General features: G+C 48.7%; 1 protein-coding gene across 1 annotated transcript; it reads left to right on the top strand.

Annotated features, from left to right (window-relative positions):
- Positions 1-2,403: 2,403 nt before the first annotated feature.
- si:dkey-16j16.4 (uncharacterized) lies at positions 2,404-17,854 on the top strand. Its single transcript, XM_056590291.1, has 5 exons — positions 2,404-3,053; positions 6,517-6,598; positions 6,736-7,319; positions 11,512-11,565; positions 15,649-17,854. Exons 1-5 carry the CDS (start codon positions 2,985-2,987, stop codon positions 15,784-15,786), a joined length of 927 nt encoding a protein of 308 aa, XP_056446266.1. The 5' UTR covers positions 2,404-2,984; the 3' UTR covers positions 15,787-17,854.
- Positions 17,855-18,264: the final 410 nt, after the last annotated feature.

Genomic DNA, 18,264 nt, shown 5'->3' with positions numbered 1-18,264 from the left:
CATGGTGGGAATAAAAATGTGCAAAAGATCCTTTTGACCTGGAAGGGAGCCATGAGTCACCAGGTCATTGACCTGAGCCCAAACATGTAAAGCTCTCAGGTTGGCTACTGTGAACGTGTGTAAGCAGATACATATAATGAATCCAACCTATTATCTCTTTCTGCTTCTACCTGTACACAGTGACAGCTGAGTGCATACTGTTTACTAATACAGCTTGAAGGGGTAAACAGACCCCAGCATGATGATGCATGGGTCTGCATTGTCATAGCTATAATAGGCCAATATGCTTCAAGAGGTATAGTTGCTATTTGTAAATCTATATTTTTAGCAACATTCATATATATTTGGGAACATTATCTTTGTGATTGATTACATTTTATAATTGAATCAAAGGAACTGATAGTTCACATGCAATGCAAATGTACGCACACACACCCATACACCGAACGCACACACACACCAGACACACACAAACACACACACACACACACACACACACACACACACACACACACACACACACACACACACACACACACACACACACACACAACCACACACACACACACACACACACACGAAAACACTTCAAACCACACGCACACAAATAAACACACACACACACACACACACACACATACACATTACAAACCACATACACACGAAGAAAAGACATACACACACACACACACACACACACACACACACACACACACACACATGAAAACACTTCAAACCACACGCACACAAATAAACACACACACACACATACACATTACAAACCACGTACCGGTACACACGAAGAAAAGACATACACACACACACACACACACACACACACACACACACACACACACACACACACACACACACACACACACACACACACACACACACACACACACACACACACACACATCTGGACAAACAGACCACATTTGCAACTACTGTCTGTTACGGAAAGTAGTTGCAAAGAATGACCTCATTGAAACCGGATGCCTCACTCACAGCAATAATACATGACTTTCTCTCTTTCTGTAATAGCCTGCAAGTCCAATGGTCTGCAAGGTGCCTGACCTGATTACAAGGAGATCACAGGGATTCTGCATGGGGGATTTTGCTCCGTGACTTTTCAAGTACTATTAGTATTTTCAAGAAAAAAATCGTCAAGTACCTTAAATTAGGTTGTTGAAAACATTTTCCAAAATGCAGTATTTTTTCCGCATGATAAAGCTCCTTATTGTGTGTGGTTTAAGAGGGCCTGGGGTAAAACGCATCATCCCTGGTCCTCAGTGTGGAAACTGGAAGGAATTGAACTGAACCAGTGGGCTTGTGTTGCAAGTAAGGGGGGGGTCGCCATGGCTGCCGACCCAGACAACCAGCCCCATGCCATGGCCAGATATCACTAGTGGACAGACAAGCTCCTGCAAGGATTCATCTATCTCTATGCAGGCCTATATGTGCATGTGTTGTGTAGCATCGCCCAGTCCCTTATTCAGACTCTAACCACATCCAAACAGCATCAAATTATTTAACCTTGCAAATCCACAATTCTCGGCCAATAATGCCTTTGAGTAAACTTCTCCAATAAACCCATGTATCTTTGATTGGTATGGTTGTGGGTTTGAGAAATAATGATGACCCATTCTACACACTCATGGTAGTGTAAGACGCTTTGGATAAAAGCATTTACCAAATATTGTATTAACATGATTATGATGACACAATTTTATTCCATCATTGAGTATCACTCCTTCCCTTTGCAGCAGTGTGTAAAACATAACATTGCTGCTGGCTTAACACTCAGTAAGCCAGCAGCCCTAATGGGAGAAGCTATGCAGGTGGTCTACACGGCTAAGTATATAGACCGTGGCGTGATGCCAAACGGAAAATGGGGCTTAGTGGTACCTGGAAAGCACAGTCAGGCAATCATGTCATAGTTTGTGGGCTTGATTTCACGTAAACAATGCAAAGTACAGTTGGATATTATGTACACAGCACAGTAAAACTCTGCCTTAATAACTAACCCACAAAATGAGTAGTACATATATTTATTATATTTTTGTTACAATGTAGATCATTAGGAAAATCTTCAATACATCTTAAAGCCATTTGGCTCATCGGGAACCGAGTAACGCTTTTCTGTAAAGATACCGGAATTTAGTTGAATAAGAAGAGGCATGGCACTTTCAAATGAATAGTGTTGTAATCTAAACATAGACACTACAAACCGAGACACATAATATGCCTACATGTTGTATAGGCCTATCTTGGTATCAGATGAGTTGAACAGATGAGTGAATGTGGCTTTAAACGCTCCCCTCCTCCCTGGGTCGAAACATGACATCACTGAGCCGAGCAGCCAATGAGCGAACAGGATGCACAAGCGAGAGGAGTACTATGAGTGTTCATCATGTAAACGAAGTGCATTTTGTTGTGTGTATGTATGCGAGTGTGCGTGTGTGCGTGTCTGGGGCGCAAAGAAAGTTGCTTCTTTTTTTATTCGTGTTCTTTTCAACGTGACGTGTTAGGCCTATGTACATTCTTCGTCCCAGTCTTTAAGATGAAGAAGGACGGACAGAGTGAGGTTACCGGTTCATCCACTGAGCTCCGGGAACGCGACTGTTCGAGACGCGTCGCAATGCAACTCCAATGAACGCGCAATAACAAGCGTATTAACTACTTGCAAACTTCCAAAATGCCTATTGACGCAGTTTCACCTATTTCGATATCACTCTCGGCAACAAGATAAGTTTGGTGGTGATCGATGGTCGGTCTCGGAGCTGACTGCAGCTGTTCAACAGTATTGTTTTTGTACATACGTTTTGCAATCAGCAGAAGTGAAAGTCCTGTGCCTTTTAATGTGCGAAGTGGTACAATTTAATGAAGCGTAGTTGACGTGCTGCGTCGGTCCAGTATTTTTTATTTTTTACAGCTACGACATTTATAGTAGAACAATAAGCCATAAGCAAAGCAGGGGGACAATGCTGAAGACGTTGACAAAGAAGCTTAGAAGACATTCGCTCAATGAGATCCATCCCTTCCAGCTAAAGGTACGTATTGGTGTGGAATTATAACGCATAATAACTCATTGTGTGCTCGTCCCATTAGGTTGGACCAGTTGGCTATAAATCCTACGCAGAATAGTTGTAACTTTTTGATACGTGTCCTGGATTATTGCCTTTAGTAGGCCTACAATACACCTTCGAAAATAGCACTAAAAAGAAAGTGGTTCGTGTTTGTGAAAGGTGTGGGTTTGCTTTGATTATGTGACATGCTGCTTAGTAGGCCATAGGCTATGCAGTTATTGTTTTCATCGAACTAAGTTATGGTGCATTCATGTAAGGAATTGGGTTTTGTTCCATTGCTTAAGTCTAAATACTAATGCGTCCAAAAGGCTGAGATCAGCATTGGTTGGCCTACACATGCACGCACACACACGCACACGCACACGCGCACACACACACACACACACACACACACACACACACACACACACACACACCACACACACCACACACACACAACCTAACACACACACACACACACACACACACACACACACCACATACACTGTACATTCTGTAACACGTCATCTAACACACATTCTCATCCTCTTTCTCACCCTCTTCTCTCACACACGACCACACACACAACCACACTCCCCCCCCCCCCCCCCCCTGCACACACGGACAGAAACAGATAAGCTTACAGTTAATAAGCTGAGATACTGTGTGCTATTTTAATTATTATCAGCAGCCATCTGCTCTCTTTTAGAATACCGTATAGCAAATAATCTATCGGTCATTGATGCCCTCGCACATGCTCATAATGCTTTATGATACCATCAGACGGTATATGATACCATGAGTGACTATGTGTTCCTTCTCTTGCCTAACTCGTCTCACGGTGCCACTGACTTGTGGATTTAACAGGACAACATGTCTTCCACTGGGACAATGCTATTTGGTCATCTGTTGATTTTAAATGAAAAGCAAGGACATTACAACCCTCGCTTTGCAGATTGAGCCATTTGTTTACACTTCATCTCCAAAAACAGTCCAGGCCACGAAGGGCCCTCCGCACAACGCCAAACACACGAGTGCGTTGAACTCTTCCTCACTCCCTCCCTACCTGAATGCCTAACTGAAACGCCACACAGAGTCCTGGAGGCTGTCAACCGAGAATAAGTGTTAAGGGTTAATGAGCATCGCTCCACTAGGGGACTTAGGCCTCTATTGACCCGGTTTCGGTCCTGGTGCAGGGTAGCTTACCCTGATCAAGACTATTTACACTATGGCCATGGAGGTAGATCTGTTAAAGCCAAGCTGACCGTGATATGTGGATTTGCATTGTTTTTTTCGGTGCGTGTGTGTGTTTACTTGTGTTTGTGTGTGCGTGACCCAGAGAGGAAAAGGGAGAGCTAGAGTGTCCCTTGTCCATGCGGAAGGGCAGAGCAATGCTGATGCCTTGTATGTGTGTCCCTGTAGGTGTTTATGTGTGTGTAGTTGAGTGTATTTGTGTGAGTGTGTGTGTGTGTGTGTGTGTGTGTGTGTAGCAGAGAGAAGGCAGAGGGAGGACGAGTGAGAGAGTATTGGGTGGCATGCGTATACGCGGTGACATTGCGCGCTGCAGGACTGCCATTGATCCCGATTAGTAGACGGCTCAGCGATGCAAGTCAGAGACAAGGATTCCATTCAACTACTCCTGACACACAAACGCACTAAACACAGTCTCTCCATACCCCCCCCCCCCCCCCCCCCCCCTTTTAGCATCTTACGCACGATAAGCACCTAGTAGCTAATTTATGCTGTCTCAACACTTTTTTTTTAAGTCTCCATTGAGACATTGAATGGAATTAAACATGCTGTAATAATCTATGAGTAACACATGCATAAGCAAATCTTCAATCTTCGTGTTTGTTTCAAATTGGCTAAATCATTCATCATTCACACAATACTTCACGGCGTGCAGCGTTGTTAACAAATGGGTGTCAGACCGGTGACGGTCAGTGTTAATGGTGGTGTCATTGTTGCGTGACACAATAGTTCATTTACCTGACTGAAATGGTTTCTGAGGAGTTCCAAAGAACATTCGATGTCACCCCACCCATAAGGATTAACTACTTGTTACCACTTATATATCGGCTGATACATTTAAGTACAGTTCTTAATTATTATTACTGTTATTTATAAAGTATAAGTCATCTTCTCCTTGAGAGAAATCGAACATGGTCCCTATAAGTTAACAAAGTTTCAAATCAAGTAGCTTTTCTTTAATATCGCAGACATTTGATATCGCAAACACCGTTCATCTGTGGCTGGGGATCCGGGCTTGTAGGAAATACCATTGTCAGGGTGGATGCATACCTGCTTCCCTCCCCAGTATATTTCTAAAGCCTTTGTGAGATTCCTCTTAGATGGAGAAAGACAGCAGGACCCGGCTATGCGTGGGTTGTTGTTGTTTATCTTAAGACTTGCTGCGGAAACGTGTGGATCTTGAATCAACAATCTTACTTTAAATGAAGTCATTAGGACCATGCTCAAATGTTTCCCTAACCCAAATCTCTCCCCAAAAAAAACACACTCCCGTTTTAATTGCCTGTGAATGCGAGTACAGAGAAGGCGTGTAGGCAAGTATGAATTGCACAGTGGAGGGGGGACACTGTTGGTGCGTGCATGTGTTTCTGTGTGTGTGTGTGCGTGTGTGTGTGTGTGCATGTGTGTGCGTGCCTCCCTTCACACATATAGACGCACACACCCAGTGTGTGTGTGCACACAGGCCCAGATGGCAGCTGCTCGCCCATGCCTCAGTGTGGTAATTACGGAGTGTGAGCAGCATTACTTAACTCTTCGCACTGCAATCAGCCAGCTTTCTGTTTTGTTGCTACTGCTGTACAGAGAAGGAATAGATTTATTTTTTTATAGAACTAGAACTTGATCAGATGCTGAAACAAAACGGAAGTAGCTACCAGTTTAGCCGGTGCCACATACAAATAAGCTGATTCATCTGCTCTTGTTAATGCTAATGCAAGTAAGTGTTGCTTGTTGGCACTGTTAACAAAGACAGCAGTTAGAATAAAGTATTTTATGTAATTGTTGGTATTGTGGTGGTTAAAACCTGTTATTTATGTCATGGTTGTAGAGCAGTGATGTGCGTTTTCCCCTTGTGGCTTGAACTAAGCACAATGTTGTAACTTGGAAGTTACTTAATAATAAGGTCACTCTTGATTTTTGCCACTGCAGTGTTTGTGGTGTGCTTAAACGTCCAGTATGTGTTCTTTTTTAAGGTGAATAAGGGTCAGGGTTGTAATTCTTATTTTGGTCAGTTTTGTTCACTCTATGTTAGGATAAATAATGCTTTGCTATCTCTTTGCTATTCAAATAAATCACTGACCTCGAATGGCTTCAATTCATGAGAAGGGAAATGGAAACACAACTCATTTAGTATACAAAGGGTTTCACAGCGATGTCATGCATTTGAGCGAACCTTAATACATGCGTGCTTTTTTCTCAGATTTCTTACCATGGCAGTGGGGAAGGGTTTGAGAGTGATGACTCAGAGGGGGAAAATCAGGAACTTGCACAAATCGACAGAGGTGTGTATGTAGTTCTTTACCAAACCCCATGGGTTTATAATTAGTTATTGCATTAGTTTATCGTCATGACAACGCATTAACATTTGACGTTCAAATGTGTGTGTGTGGGTGTGTGGCTGTGTTGCGTTGTGGGGCAGAGAGGCGTCGGAACTGCGGCCTCACCCCGTTGGCCACCAGCCAGCAGCACAACCAGGGGCCGCTCTCCCCGGCCCGTCTACGCAGGCTCCGCCTACTCCTGGACGCCAACCTGGACCGCCACTCGTCGGAGGAGGAGCTTGAGCGCATCAGCCGAATCGGCGAAGGCAGGAAGTGGGCGTCGGCCTTGCACCAGCGCCACGGCGACCGCCACAGCAGTGCCTCCAGCGACGAGGAGGTGAGGGACCTGTGCGGCGCGGCCGGCGGTGGCGGCGGCGGAGGCGGCACAGGGGTCATCGGCTGCGTGTCGCCCGTAAACCCGGCCAACCCTTCCAGGCCTCTGGTGGTGGTGGAGCAGCCTGGGGCTCGCCTGGCCGCCTCCCCCAGCCCGGTGCTCTTCAGCTCCAGCCCCCCGCACAGCCTCAAGCCGCCCCCGCTGAGGTTCCAGCTGCAGGTAGTGCAGCCGGTGGCACGGCCCATCCTCCTGACCCACTTTGACCAGTCGGCCGCCCCGTACCGCAGGAACCGCCACGGCTACGCCGGGGAGCCGCGCCGGCCCAGTCTGGACCTGGAGAAGATGCAACAGGTTAGTGTGGCGAGGTGGTCTCGGCGTCCATCATGGACCACGACTTACTCAGCTGTCAGCTGTTTGTATTTAATCTCTGTCATTACAAAATAAAATAAATCAAAATTACAATATCAATCAGACACCATATAGTATTGAGTCTGAAATATGCTGTACAGTATTGAATTCAAGGAAATACATTTCAGGAAATCATTACAATCCACCAATCATTATGCTAATTGGATTGTCTGTCTCCTTAAATAAATCTTCCAAATATTAATCTGCGTAAATAAAATTTAGTATCATGCCAGGCTCATATCTGGCAGGAAGATAGTACGTAATAATAATAACAAAATCATTATGTAAATCAGAGTAAGTTTCAGACTATGAAGTGGTGTAACGGGCCTCGCAGTGCTTAATTACAAGGGGCGAGTATTCTGGCCCACCAGCCTTTGTCAGAGACAGACACAGACACACTAACGCACGCACACACATACACAAACGTATGCACGTACGTACATACGTACACACATACAAAACTCACACCCCCACACCCACACACACAGGCACACGCACACACACACACACACACACACACACACACACACACACACACACACACACACACACACACACACACCAGACCCACACACACATAAGCACACACATACACAAAGACACACGCACGTCTCCTCCGGTGTGCAGCCGGATGCCACACCACCCCGGTGGTGTGCGCTGGGTGGGGATGAAGGAGAGGGAGGCAGGGACGGCAGATGTCCGCCCTGGGTTTCTCCCCAAAGCTGCGGCGCGGGGCTGGGGACGGGGACGGAGGGGCGCGGGCAGAAGGAGAGGATTAAATAAACCAGAGGGAAAGAAACGCTGAGCGCTAATGAGTGGCAGAGAGGCCGCGTTGCTGATCATTAAAATCCAATAGACTTGTTGGCCCACACCGTACACGGGACAGGGTGTGTAGGAGTGTGTGTGTGAGTGTGTGTGTGTGTGTGTTGTTGTTGGATGCTAAACTGCAGGTTCTGAGGGTCCATATGCTCCGGCTAGTTTTCAGAGGGACGGAGCAGATGATGACAGACAGCGGGGCAGTAATGAAAGGAGGAGAAATGACAAAAGAGTTGTGTGTGTGTGGATGGATGTGCATGTCTTTGTGTTTGTGTATGTGTTTTTGTGTGTGTAATTGTAAGCTTGCCCGCGTGCATTTTGTATACGTTGTTTTATGTGTTTGTGTGTCTGGTTGCGTGTGCGCGTTCATGTACACTTGTATCTGTGCGCGTGGCTGTGTCTGCCCTTCTCCCCGCACGATTCGATCTATCCTGAACCTCACTCAGAACGTATATCCGCGTTTCAGGGTGTCTCCCAGTCTGTTACGCTGGGAGTGTGTGCGCGTGCGCGTGTCTGAGTGCGTCTCACTGTGACAGCACATGCACGGTCACTCAAGTGGAATGGGTGGTGCTGGGGGGAATACAATAGGGGGCCAACGGAGGTAGCTGGCAGCAGACACCGCGGGGCTCTACCATTAACCCTTTAGCGGGGCCACAGTCGTCCGCCACGGGGGCCGCCCGCCTCCCTCCCTCCCTCAGTGTACCCCTCAACATCTGCCCCCCCCCAGGGCACATCCTCCGTGGATGACCGTGCGCTCGTTTCTCTTTGTTTGTTGTGAACGTCTGTTTGTTTTGCCTGTTTGCTCGCCCGCTCGCGGTGCTTTCTTTCCTTCTGTCGCTATCTCTCGCTTGCTTTCCCTCCACCTTTTGTTCTTTCCCATTGTTTTAGTCACGCTGGGAAGTTTGCGTGAAGTTGTGTGTAAAGCGGAGAAAGTACATTTTACCCAGAGTCGTGCTGGAGGAATACACACACCAACAGACAAACCCTTTCCTCCAGCAGTCAGAAAGTGCAGTGAAGGGAGTTCATCTTTAAGTGTTTACATCCACTTTTTCACTTGGGTTGCACTCTGGTTCGGTTTGTGTGAGCGTTGCGACGTGATTATGTCAAGGTTAAAAGGGCCAGTGGGTTGCTTTCTCTTAGCCTTGGCTAATCCACCATGCATGCTAATCCTCTCCCAATTGCTCAGATGTGACAGTGCCATTGTTTGTTGGCCTGATTATGGTGGACAGACAACTCTTCGTTGGACAGCAGATGTATAGACGTATATTTCCTCATGACCTGTTCACTCCATCACACACAAAAGAGGTTCAACATCAAGACAGGCCTTTGACACTTATTTTAAACATTTTAAACATTGGATGCAACTCGAAAAGCATCACGGAGCTATGCATAAACATATGTTTCAAACGAGGGTGGTCAGATACCGATACAAGCTGAGTGTGTTATCATTGTAAAATACATAAAAGTGAAAGGGGTCTGGGATCGGGGTGATAGTGATGGTGGGGGGGCTGTGATGTTGTTGGTGCTGGTGCTGGTGATGGTAGTGGTGGTGGTGGTGGTGGTGGTGGTGGTGATGGTGGTGGTGATGGTGGTGGTGCTGGTGCTGGTGATGGTAGTGGTGGTGGTGGTGGTGGTGGTGGTGGTGGTGGTCTAGGTGGTGGTGGTCTAGGTGGTGGTGGTGGTGGTGGTGGTGGTGGTCTAGGTGGTGGTGGTGGTCTAGGTGGTCTAGGTGGTGGTGGTGGTGGTCTAGGTGGTGGTGGTGGTGGTGGTGGTGGTGGTCTAGGTGGTCTAGGTGGTGGTGGTCTAGGTGGTGGTGGTGGTGGTCTAGGTGGTCTAGGTGGTGGTGGTCTAGGTGGTCTAGGTGGTGGTGGTGGTGGTGGTGGTGGTCTAGGTGGTCTAGGTGGTGGTGGTCCAGGTGGTCTAGGTGGTGGTGGTGGTGGTCTAGGTGGTCTAGGTGGTGGTGGTCCAGGTGGTCTAGGTGGTGGTGGTGGTGGTCTAGGTGGTCTAGGTGGTGGTGGTCTAGGTGGTCTAGGTGGTGGTGGTGGTGGTGGTGGTGGTCTAGGTGGTCTAGGTGGTGGTGGTGGTGGTGGTCTAGGTGGTCTAGGTGGTGGTGGTGGTGGTCTAGGTGGTCTAGGTGGTGGTGGTCTAGGTGGTCTAGGTGGTGGTGGTGGTGGTGGTGGTGGTCTAGGTGGTCTAGGTGGTGGTGGTCCAGGTGGTCTAGGTGGTGGTGGTGGTGGTCTAGGTGGTCTAGGTGGTGGTGGTCCAGGTGGTCTAGGTGGTGGTGGTGGTGGTCTAGGTGGTCTAGGTGGTGGTGGTCTAGGTGGTCTAGGTGGTGGTGGTCTAGGTGGTGGTGGTCTAGGTGGTCTAGGTGGTGGTGGTCTAGGTGGTGGTGGTGGTGGTCTAGGTGGTCTAGGTGGTGGTGGTCTAGGTGGTCTAGGTGGTGGTGGTCTAGGTGGTCTAGGTGGTGGTGGTGATGGTGGGAGGTTGATTTGTGGTGGGGGTTGTAGTGGTGTGTGGTTGCGTGCGATGTATGTGAGTGTGTTTGAGTGTGTGTGTGTGTGTGTGTGTGTGTGCTAGGGCCGGTGTGTGTGTTTGTGGGGGGGGGGGGGGGGGGGGGGGTACCTAAGCGTGGGGGCAAGTGCACAGCGAGTCTCCCACTCGACTCCCCAGCAGCAGGAGTCTTGTGTTTCCATTCTTCCACCCGGGGCACCCATCCCCCCCCACCTGCTCCCCCCATCCCCCCCACCTGCTCCCCCCATCCCCCCAGACAACCCCCTGTATTGTGAGGTCCTCTACAGCCGCCCCCACCGCTGGGCGAGAGCGGCCGGGCTGCATTGCCCCAGAGTGGGAGACAGGATGTTGCATAAGCCCACTTGTTTGGTTATGTCTGTGTGTGTGTGTGCCTGCGTGTGTGTCTGTGTCTGTGTGTCTGTGTGTCTGTGTGTGTGTGTGTGTGTGTGTGTGTGTGGAGACCCTGATAGGTTCTCTTATATGTCAAAAAAAAACTGCCCCTCCCCCTCCATTCTTCACGCAAGCACGCACATACGCACACACACACACCTGACTGGAATGATTAGTGTCCTCTGAAAATGTGGTTTCAATAACGACGTGATGCTTTGGTTGATGCGTTTGTGTGTTTGGGCTTCATAAGGTTAGAAACTATATATTTGGCATGGGATGAATCAGATGATGGCAACCACTATCAATTTTGCAGCCCCCAAAAAAACCAAAAAACCTAATGAGGCAGGAAATGTGCGGCTGAATGGAAGCTTGGTTTTCTTAATTGTAGTTGACTCTGATTTCTGTTTATTCTCCACAGAAAATGCTGCTGAAAAAGAACTGTGGCGGGAAAACTCGATCTATAAAGATCAGGGTGAGTTAATAAACAAAACCTCTCTTTATTGAAACCCATGTCTCAGACACACACCCACCCACACCCACACCACACACACAGAAGACACACACACACACACACACACACACACACACACACACACACACACACACACACACACACACACACCACACACACAGAAGACACACACACACACACACACACACACACACACACACACACACACACACACACACACACACACACACACACACACACACACACACACACACACACACACACAGAAGACACACACACACACACACACACACACACACACACACACACACACACACACACACACACACACACACACACACACACACACACACACACACACACACACACACACACACACACACACACGCCTTTCCATACCCTCTGCAGAGCCACAATGGGCTGGTCAGTGGGAGGGGTCCACCACAGTGACGGTAAGGTTGTGAGAGCCTCCTCTCTGCCGTTTCACTGCCAAGCGCCTCGCATCTCCCTCCAAATGCATGCTGGGACGGCATCTGGCCATGGCACTTGTTCCCATGCCCTGCTCGTAGAAACAGAGCAATAACGTCAGGAAACCAACGGGTTTATCTGCACTTTGGCTTCGAATAAGGAACCCAAAATGACGGGGAATGTAGTGTATTTAAAACGGAGGATTCCCCACTTTGCAGGCTAGTTAGCTAGACGCGTAATAGTCACATAGAATCCTTCTCATTTAAAAACAAGCCAACCTCCGGGGCCGGGCGCACTAGCAGGCAACGCAGCCCATCGGTTGGAGCTGGTTCATCGGGGAGGGCCAGAGAGAGCAGGTTGTGGTGCGGGAGAACCAGCTTGGAAGGAGGAGCGGCGGCGCTGGCACGGCGGCCGAGGGCTCCAGAAGGGAGCGCTGCGTGGTGAGCAGCGAGGCGGGGCGCCAGTGACGTCCTCGTCACGCCGCGTGGGACGGTGTCAACCGACGCCGATGACGCACTTTGTTGTGTGTGTGTGTGTGTGTGTGTCTGCGTGCTTGGTGTTTGTGTGTGTGTGTGTGTGTGTGTGTGTGTTTGTGTGTGTGTGTGTCTCTGTGTGGATGTGTCATGGACGACGACACACGCCCACACACACACACACACACACTCGCACACACACACACACACACACACACACACACACACACACACACACACACACACACACACACACACACACACACACACACACACACACACCAAGCACCTAGCCCCCCCTCCAACCTGATGGAGGGGGTGCTCCTCAGCCGTCTCGGAGCGAAACCAGCGGGGTAATCTTTCTTCGATGGGAGATTAATCGTTTTGAGAAGTGCCGTGCGGGCGAGGGAGAAGAGATGGGGATGGAAACTCCCCGCCCCTCCCTCCCTTCCTCCCTCCCTCCCCTCCCTCCCTTCCTCCCTCCCTCCCTCCTTTCCTCCCCTTTCCCTGTACACTACAGGGGATGAAGTCATCTTCCATTTATAGCCACCCGTGGCTGTTATCCTGTTCGGGATCCACTGATCTAGCGCTGCCATATCTCCAATTATCCTCCTATTCTTCCCCCAGTCCAGTTAGTGGCCATCTTGTGGTTGTTGTTGTGTTTGTTGCTGTCGTTAGCCGTGCCCCAGGCACAAGCCGTTTTCCGGTTGAAGACATCTGCTAGCACAGTGGGTCTGGGGGCAATCGATGGGATGGGCATTTGCCCTCCTCTCCCCCTTCCTCCACTCTGCTCTGTTGTAGTTTTGCCTTTTTCTATGGCAGTGTGATCCTTTCTGTCACTTAGTGTCCCTCCCCCACACACACACACACACACACACACACACACACACACACACACACACACTCACACACAGAAAAACACTTGTTGCCCAACCCCTATAAACACATCTATTTCAAGAGGAGATGAGTGGATGTCGGCATTGGTAGTGGATCTCTTTGGGGTTGATTTATGGGGGGCTTCACTTTCCAGCGGAAAAATCCAGCAGTGACAAAATGCCCCCACTTGTGTCTTCAGGTCATGACCCCTTGAACTACTTATACTCTGTTTGACATCTCCGGGAAGCACCCTCAACATTTATATTGCACTGCAGAAGCCAGGAAGGGGAATGCTACCACCCACACGCACTCAAGCACGCACGCACGCACGCACACACACACACTCATGCGTGCGCACTGAGGACACAGATGTGTTCAGGGATCCTCCTCAAAATGGGAGAGGCATAAGCCAGGACAGGGAGTTGATTAACAACAGCCATGTGGAGAACCTCTCAACTCTCTCTCCCTTCTCCAAACCTAAAAACATTCCTTGCATGCTCACTGTCACTTCTCAATGTTCTGCGGCAGCAAAATGATTAGAACCAAACTTTTTTGATTATCACCATTTGCATGTAAACATGCATGTTTTAAGCATGCATGTTTCCAAAGTGTATTCCCTGTGCGTTAGTAAGTGGCCATCTTGAGCCATGGAACATCAGTAAGTGGTGTAGGGAGTTGTTGCCGTGCTACCGTGACCCAGTTGTCAGTACAGAATCCCCATAGATGTCCACTGGCGCCATGGCAACATTATGTTTGGAGATAGCTGAGAGTTGGTGTGTCGCGAAGGTTCTTTTCCAATTCTCCTGCCCAGTTTCCCGGAGCATCAGGGCTCTTAGTGGACTGCAGCAGATGTAAGCTTTGCAAAGGAGACACACGCACACGGTTTGAGAGGCAGACATCTGCATACACGTACACGACACACACACACACACAGGGACACACACAAACAGCATACAACTCACACACACAGACACACACTTATGCTTGCATGTACACTGACCAGGCATGAAGTATGACGTACACACATTATGCATGCACGTAAAACACACATGCACACACACATTGCCTGTAGCCCTCTTAGCAGTGGGGTCAGTTCCTGATTACATTGAGAGACCATCTATCTTGGTGGTTCCAGTCTCTCTCACTCCCCAGCCTACCTTCTCCTGACCCCCCCCCCCCCCACCCTCCCCTCCCTCCCTCAGTAGGGTCTGGAGAAAGTACTGCCTGGCTGCCAAATCACACAAAGCCGCTTCCTGTCATTTCCTGCCGGTAGGAAAATGACTGTGGGGCTAATTTTAGCTGCAGAGAGAGAGAGAGACATAGAGAGAGAGAGAGAGAGAGAGAGAGAGAGAGAGAGAGAGAGAGAGAGAGAGAGAGAGAGAGAGAGAGAGAGAGAGAGAGAGAGAGAGAGAGAGAGAGAGAGAGAGAGAGAGAGAGAGAGAGAGAGAGAGAGAGAGAGAGCTAGGAGCAGAGAGAAGGCTGGGCATTGCTTGGGGGGTGGGGAGGGCAGAACAACCTGAAGGATAAGTTCAGTGCGGAAAAAAACCCAGAATGAAATGTTGCTTCCAAGCAGCAGAGAGGATCGCTGCTTGCACACTTTGCACATTTCATGGCCTGATGTGTAGACTTTTTCCCACACTGCGCTGCCCCACGGGAAGATCTCTAGCATCTTCCATTGAAGTCAAGAAATGGAAGTTTGAAAAAACAGGACTCGAGGACTAAAACTAAAAAAGCGAACCAAAAGGCTCACATCTGTGCATGATGCAACGCTCCTGGCCTGGTGCTCGCTCACATCATCTGCAGCTCGGCCCCGGCCGGCTGGGCTGTGCTGTACGGCCCCGGCCTGCGTGTCCGTGAGGCGACGTGGCCGAGGCTGGCCAGTTGTAAACGGATCAATCACTTCCGTGGCACGGAGAGGCTACAAGTAATCCTCCACTGGCAACTTCTGTCCAACCGGGTCTCAAGACCTGCCACGGATTAACCTAAATGTCCTTACTGTGCAAGACAGCGATGTATATCGCTGTTTCTCTTTCTTCGGTCGGATGTACTTACTGTTAGTCGCTTTGGATAAAAGCGTCTGCTAAATTCTCTAAATGTAACTGTAAATAAAACGGCCAAGAGTTTCCCTTTAGCATCCTGAGCATGCTGGTACTTTGTTGCTGTATAGGGTGGGGTGGGGGGTGAGCAGTGAATCCATCTATACTGTATGTGTGGGTCTCTCACTAAGCCCCATCCCCCTCTCTCTCCCTCTCTCCTGTGTCCTCAGAGCCTGGCCGCTGGCCGGCCCCCGGCCCCCAGGTACACGGGCCCCTACGACCCCTCCGTCTTTGCGTTCCGTTCGCTGAGCACCGCCCCCCCCTGCAGTCCGCTGATGCCGTCCGAGGAGCCCCTGTCGGCGCCCTGATCGAATCCCGCCGTTGACAGTGTCTCCCAGTGTCCCCCCCCCCCCCCCCCCACACACCCCTTCTCTCGCCCACCCATTCCAAGACCCCTCTCTCAAAGGACCAAAGGCGAAGGAGGATGTTCGACACAGAGCGAAGCTGGAGGGAGACACGACCCCATAGTGACAATGTTGTTTTTGCACACTCAGGTTCCCCGCCCCCCCTCCCCCCCTCCTCCCTCTCTCTCGCTCTGTCATGCTGTCATCCTCGTCCACCCGTGTTCACTATGAGGGGAAATACCCATGAACATTTTCCAGGAGGAGGAGACGTTGGACTGGAGTTTGACGTCAGGCCAGTGTGGGTCTGCAGAGGTACTTCAGGTTGTCCACTCAATCCCCCAGCGTGGGTGGAACTGTGAAACGTGGACCAGAGACAGTACAGACGGTGTCCCTTTATGGTCTTCAGGGGCGGAGTAAGTCGCGTTTCGACGTCAGGTCTTTTAGGGGAAGCGCATGCGAGACAATCGGAGCGGTTTAATGTGCTTCGACCTTTGAGGGTTCTTGGTTCTCTTGCTATCTGCTACAAAACGTCCACCTAATTATTGTTCTGGTTAAACTTAACACACACACGCACACCTTGTGTAATGTAGTTGGGACACGGCCTACAGTGTGTCTTTATTTGGTGTACTATATCAAAGCGCAGGACACCGGCTGGCTGTAGCAGACTCTACAACGATAGTAGTTAAGTAGTGATTCTCTTTGACCTTGTACCACAATGTACCCTCATTACTGACTTTTAGTGCGAAGGGGTAAAAAAGTACTTGTTTCCCGCTCTACCTGCATGAATGCAACTGTTTTTGCAGACGCCAGGGAGGTCTGACTCAAAAAGTATGGAAATTGTTTGCTGTGCAAAAATCAGGCGAGTCAAACTGGTGCTTTCTAGGCTACAGTGTAGTGTGTGCCATGTTGTGTCCTCTGTATAGATGAAGGCCACCACCACGGTAAAGATGACACATTTATGGTCGTTTTCTTCTTCTCTTTCAAACCCCTTAATGCCTTGAAATGACATTCCTGCTGTGTTGGATGTAATATTAGGCACTTAAAGTTCAATAGTAGTAATGGCGTGGTGGGGTGTAGACACACTGGGCAACCCTTGCTCAACATCGCCGCTAGGTCCTATGAATGTGTCTCATTGTTGGCTATGCTAATCAAACACAATGCCGCCACTGTAATTGTGGTTTGCTGGAGTGAATGTAACATCGTGACATGTTCCCCCTGCTGCATACAAATGAACTAATAAATGCCCTCTGGCCTCTTGTTTATGAAGTACTTGTCATTTGTGGGACAGTCAATGCACCGTTCACACCCCTTATTTTCAATGCATCATAACTTGGGCCGTGTGTGTGACATGTCTTCCGGGATTTGGTTTTATAGATAGATAGAAAACCTGTCACTCATCGCTAAGTTAAGCCACACATTCACACTCTCTCCATCTTTGGCAATAAAAACATTGTATACCACCAACAATTGAGTCATTCGAATGATCGAAGTGATGTTGTGTAGTCACAAAGCAGGTGCTAAACATTCTGGGAAGCAGTACAGAAAAAGGAGGCCCACTCCATGTCCTGAAAAACATCAAGACATCTCCTGACTTGAGGGGGCTGAGAAATGTTGGAAGGAAAGTACAGAGTGGTATGCTATCGCGCTATGCTACATAGGACATCGCGGAAATACATTTTCTTGCAGCATTTTCTTCAACGATAACACAAAAGGAATGACATTTTGTGTATATTTTCAGGTTACTATCCCAATCCAAATCAAAACTTAATGCTGGTGCTGTATTTAAAATGACCTCAAGTTGTCTTATCATAACAAGAACAAGATGTGCACTGTGGATTGAGTCTAGAAGGTGAAGGGTTTGTTTAATAAAGTATAGTACCTGTTTGTTTACAGTCGGGGAGCTTTGTTGATGAATCATACCCGGAACATTAACAAAGGCAAGCCTTCTGGTTTAAATCATGGCAACAATGACCCTTAGGAGCAAACTAGGAAGCATCACATATAACTAATCTGAAACAAGTTTTTTTTGTCACGCACTTCTCTTAAAAAACATCGTTATATGCAACACATGGCAGTTTTTTTTGGGGGGGGGGGGGCTTTTGAGGTTTGGTTAAACAAGGACAACAGTTGATTTAGTTGCATCAAGATGTTATCTCCCTACTCAGAAACCAACCGGGAAGCTTCCTGGAGCGCTAAATATGGAACCCTGTGCTTGATAGCCTTGTTTATGAGGAGGATGACGGCTGACTTGTTTATAACGCAACAAATCTATCCCGTTACGTAGTGTGCGTGTCTCTTTCATAACGTATGTGTGCAGGCAGCTAATGGTGTGACACATTGTGTGACCTCGTAATTAGTAGAACTATGAGGTAAAACAAACAACCGGGCAGAGCCCATATTAATCCTTGATTGACTGACTATTAGTGAATTCTGGCTTGAAAT

This window comes from Gadus chalcogrammus, chromosome 5 (genome assembly GCF_026213295.1).
Source record: "Gadus chalcogrammus isolate NIFS_2021 chromosome 5, NIFS_Gcha_1.0, whole genome shotgun sequence".
In the NCBI taxonomy this organism is placed as follows: domain Eukaryota; kingdom Metazoa; phylum Chordata; class Actinopteri; order Gadiformes; family Gadidae; genus Gadus; species Gadus chalcogrammus.
Note: the sequence above shows the minus strand (reverse complement) of the source record. Positions and strands in the feature narration are given on the sequence as shown.

What these genes read in the sequence shown, in the direction of transcription:
- si:dkey-16j16.4 (XM_056590291.1), top strand. Translation starts at nt 2,985, where the DNA reads ATGCTGAAGACGTTGACAAAGAAGCTTAGAAGACATTCGCTCAATGAG. An exon ending in TCCATCCCTTCCAGCTAAAG is followed by an intron (nt 3,054 to 6,516) that starts GTACGTATTGGT and finishes CTTTTTTCTCAG; the next exon opens with ATTTCTTACCATGGCAGTGG. An exon ending in ACTTGCACAAATCGACAGAG is followed by an intron (nt 6,599 to 6,735) that starts GTGTGTATGTAG and finishes GTTGTGGGGCAG; the next exon opens with AGAGGCGTCGGAACTGCGGC.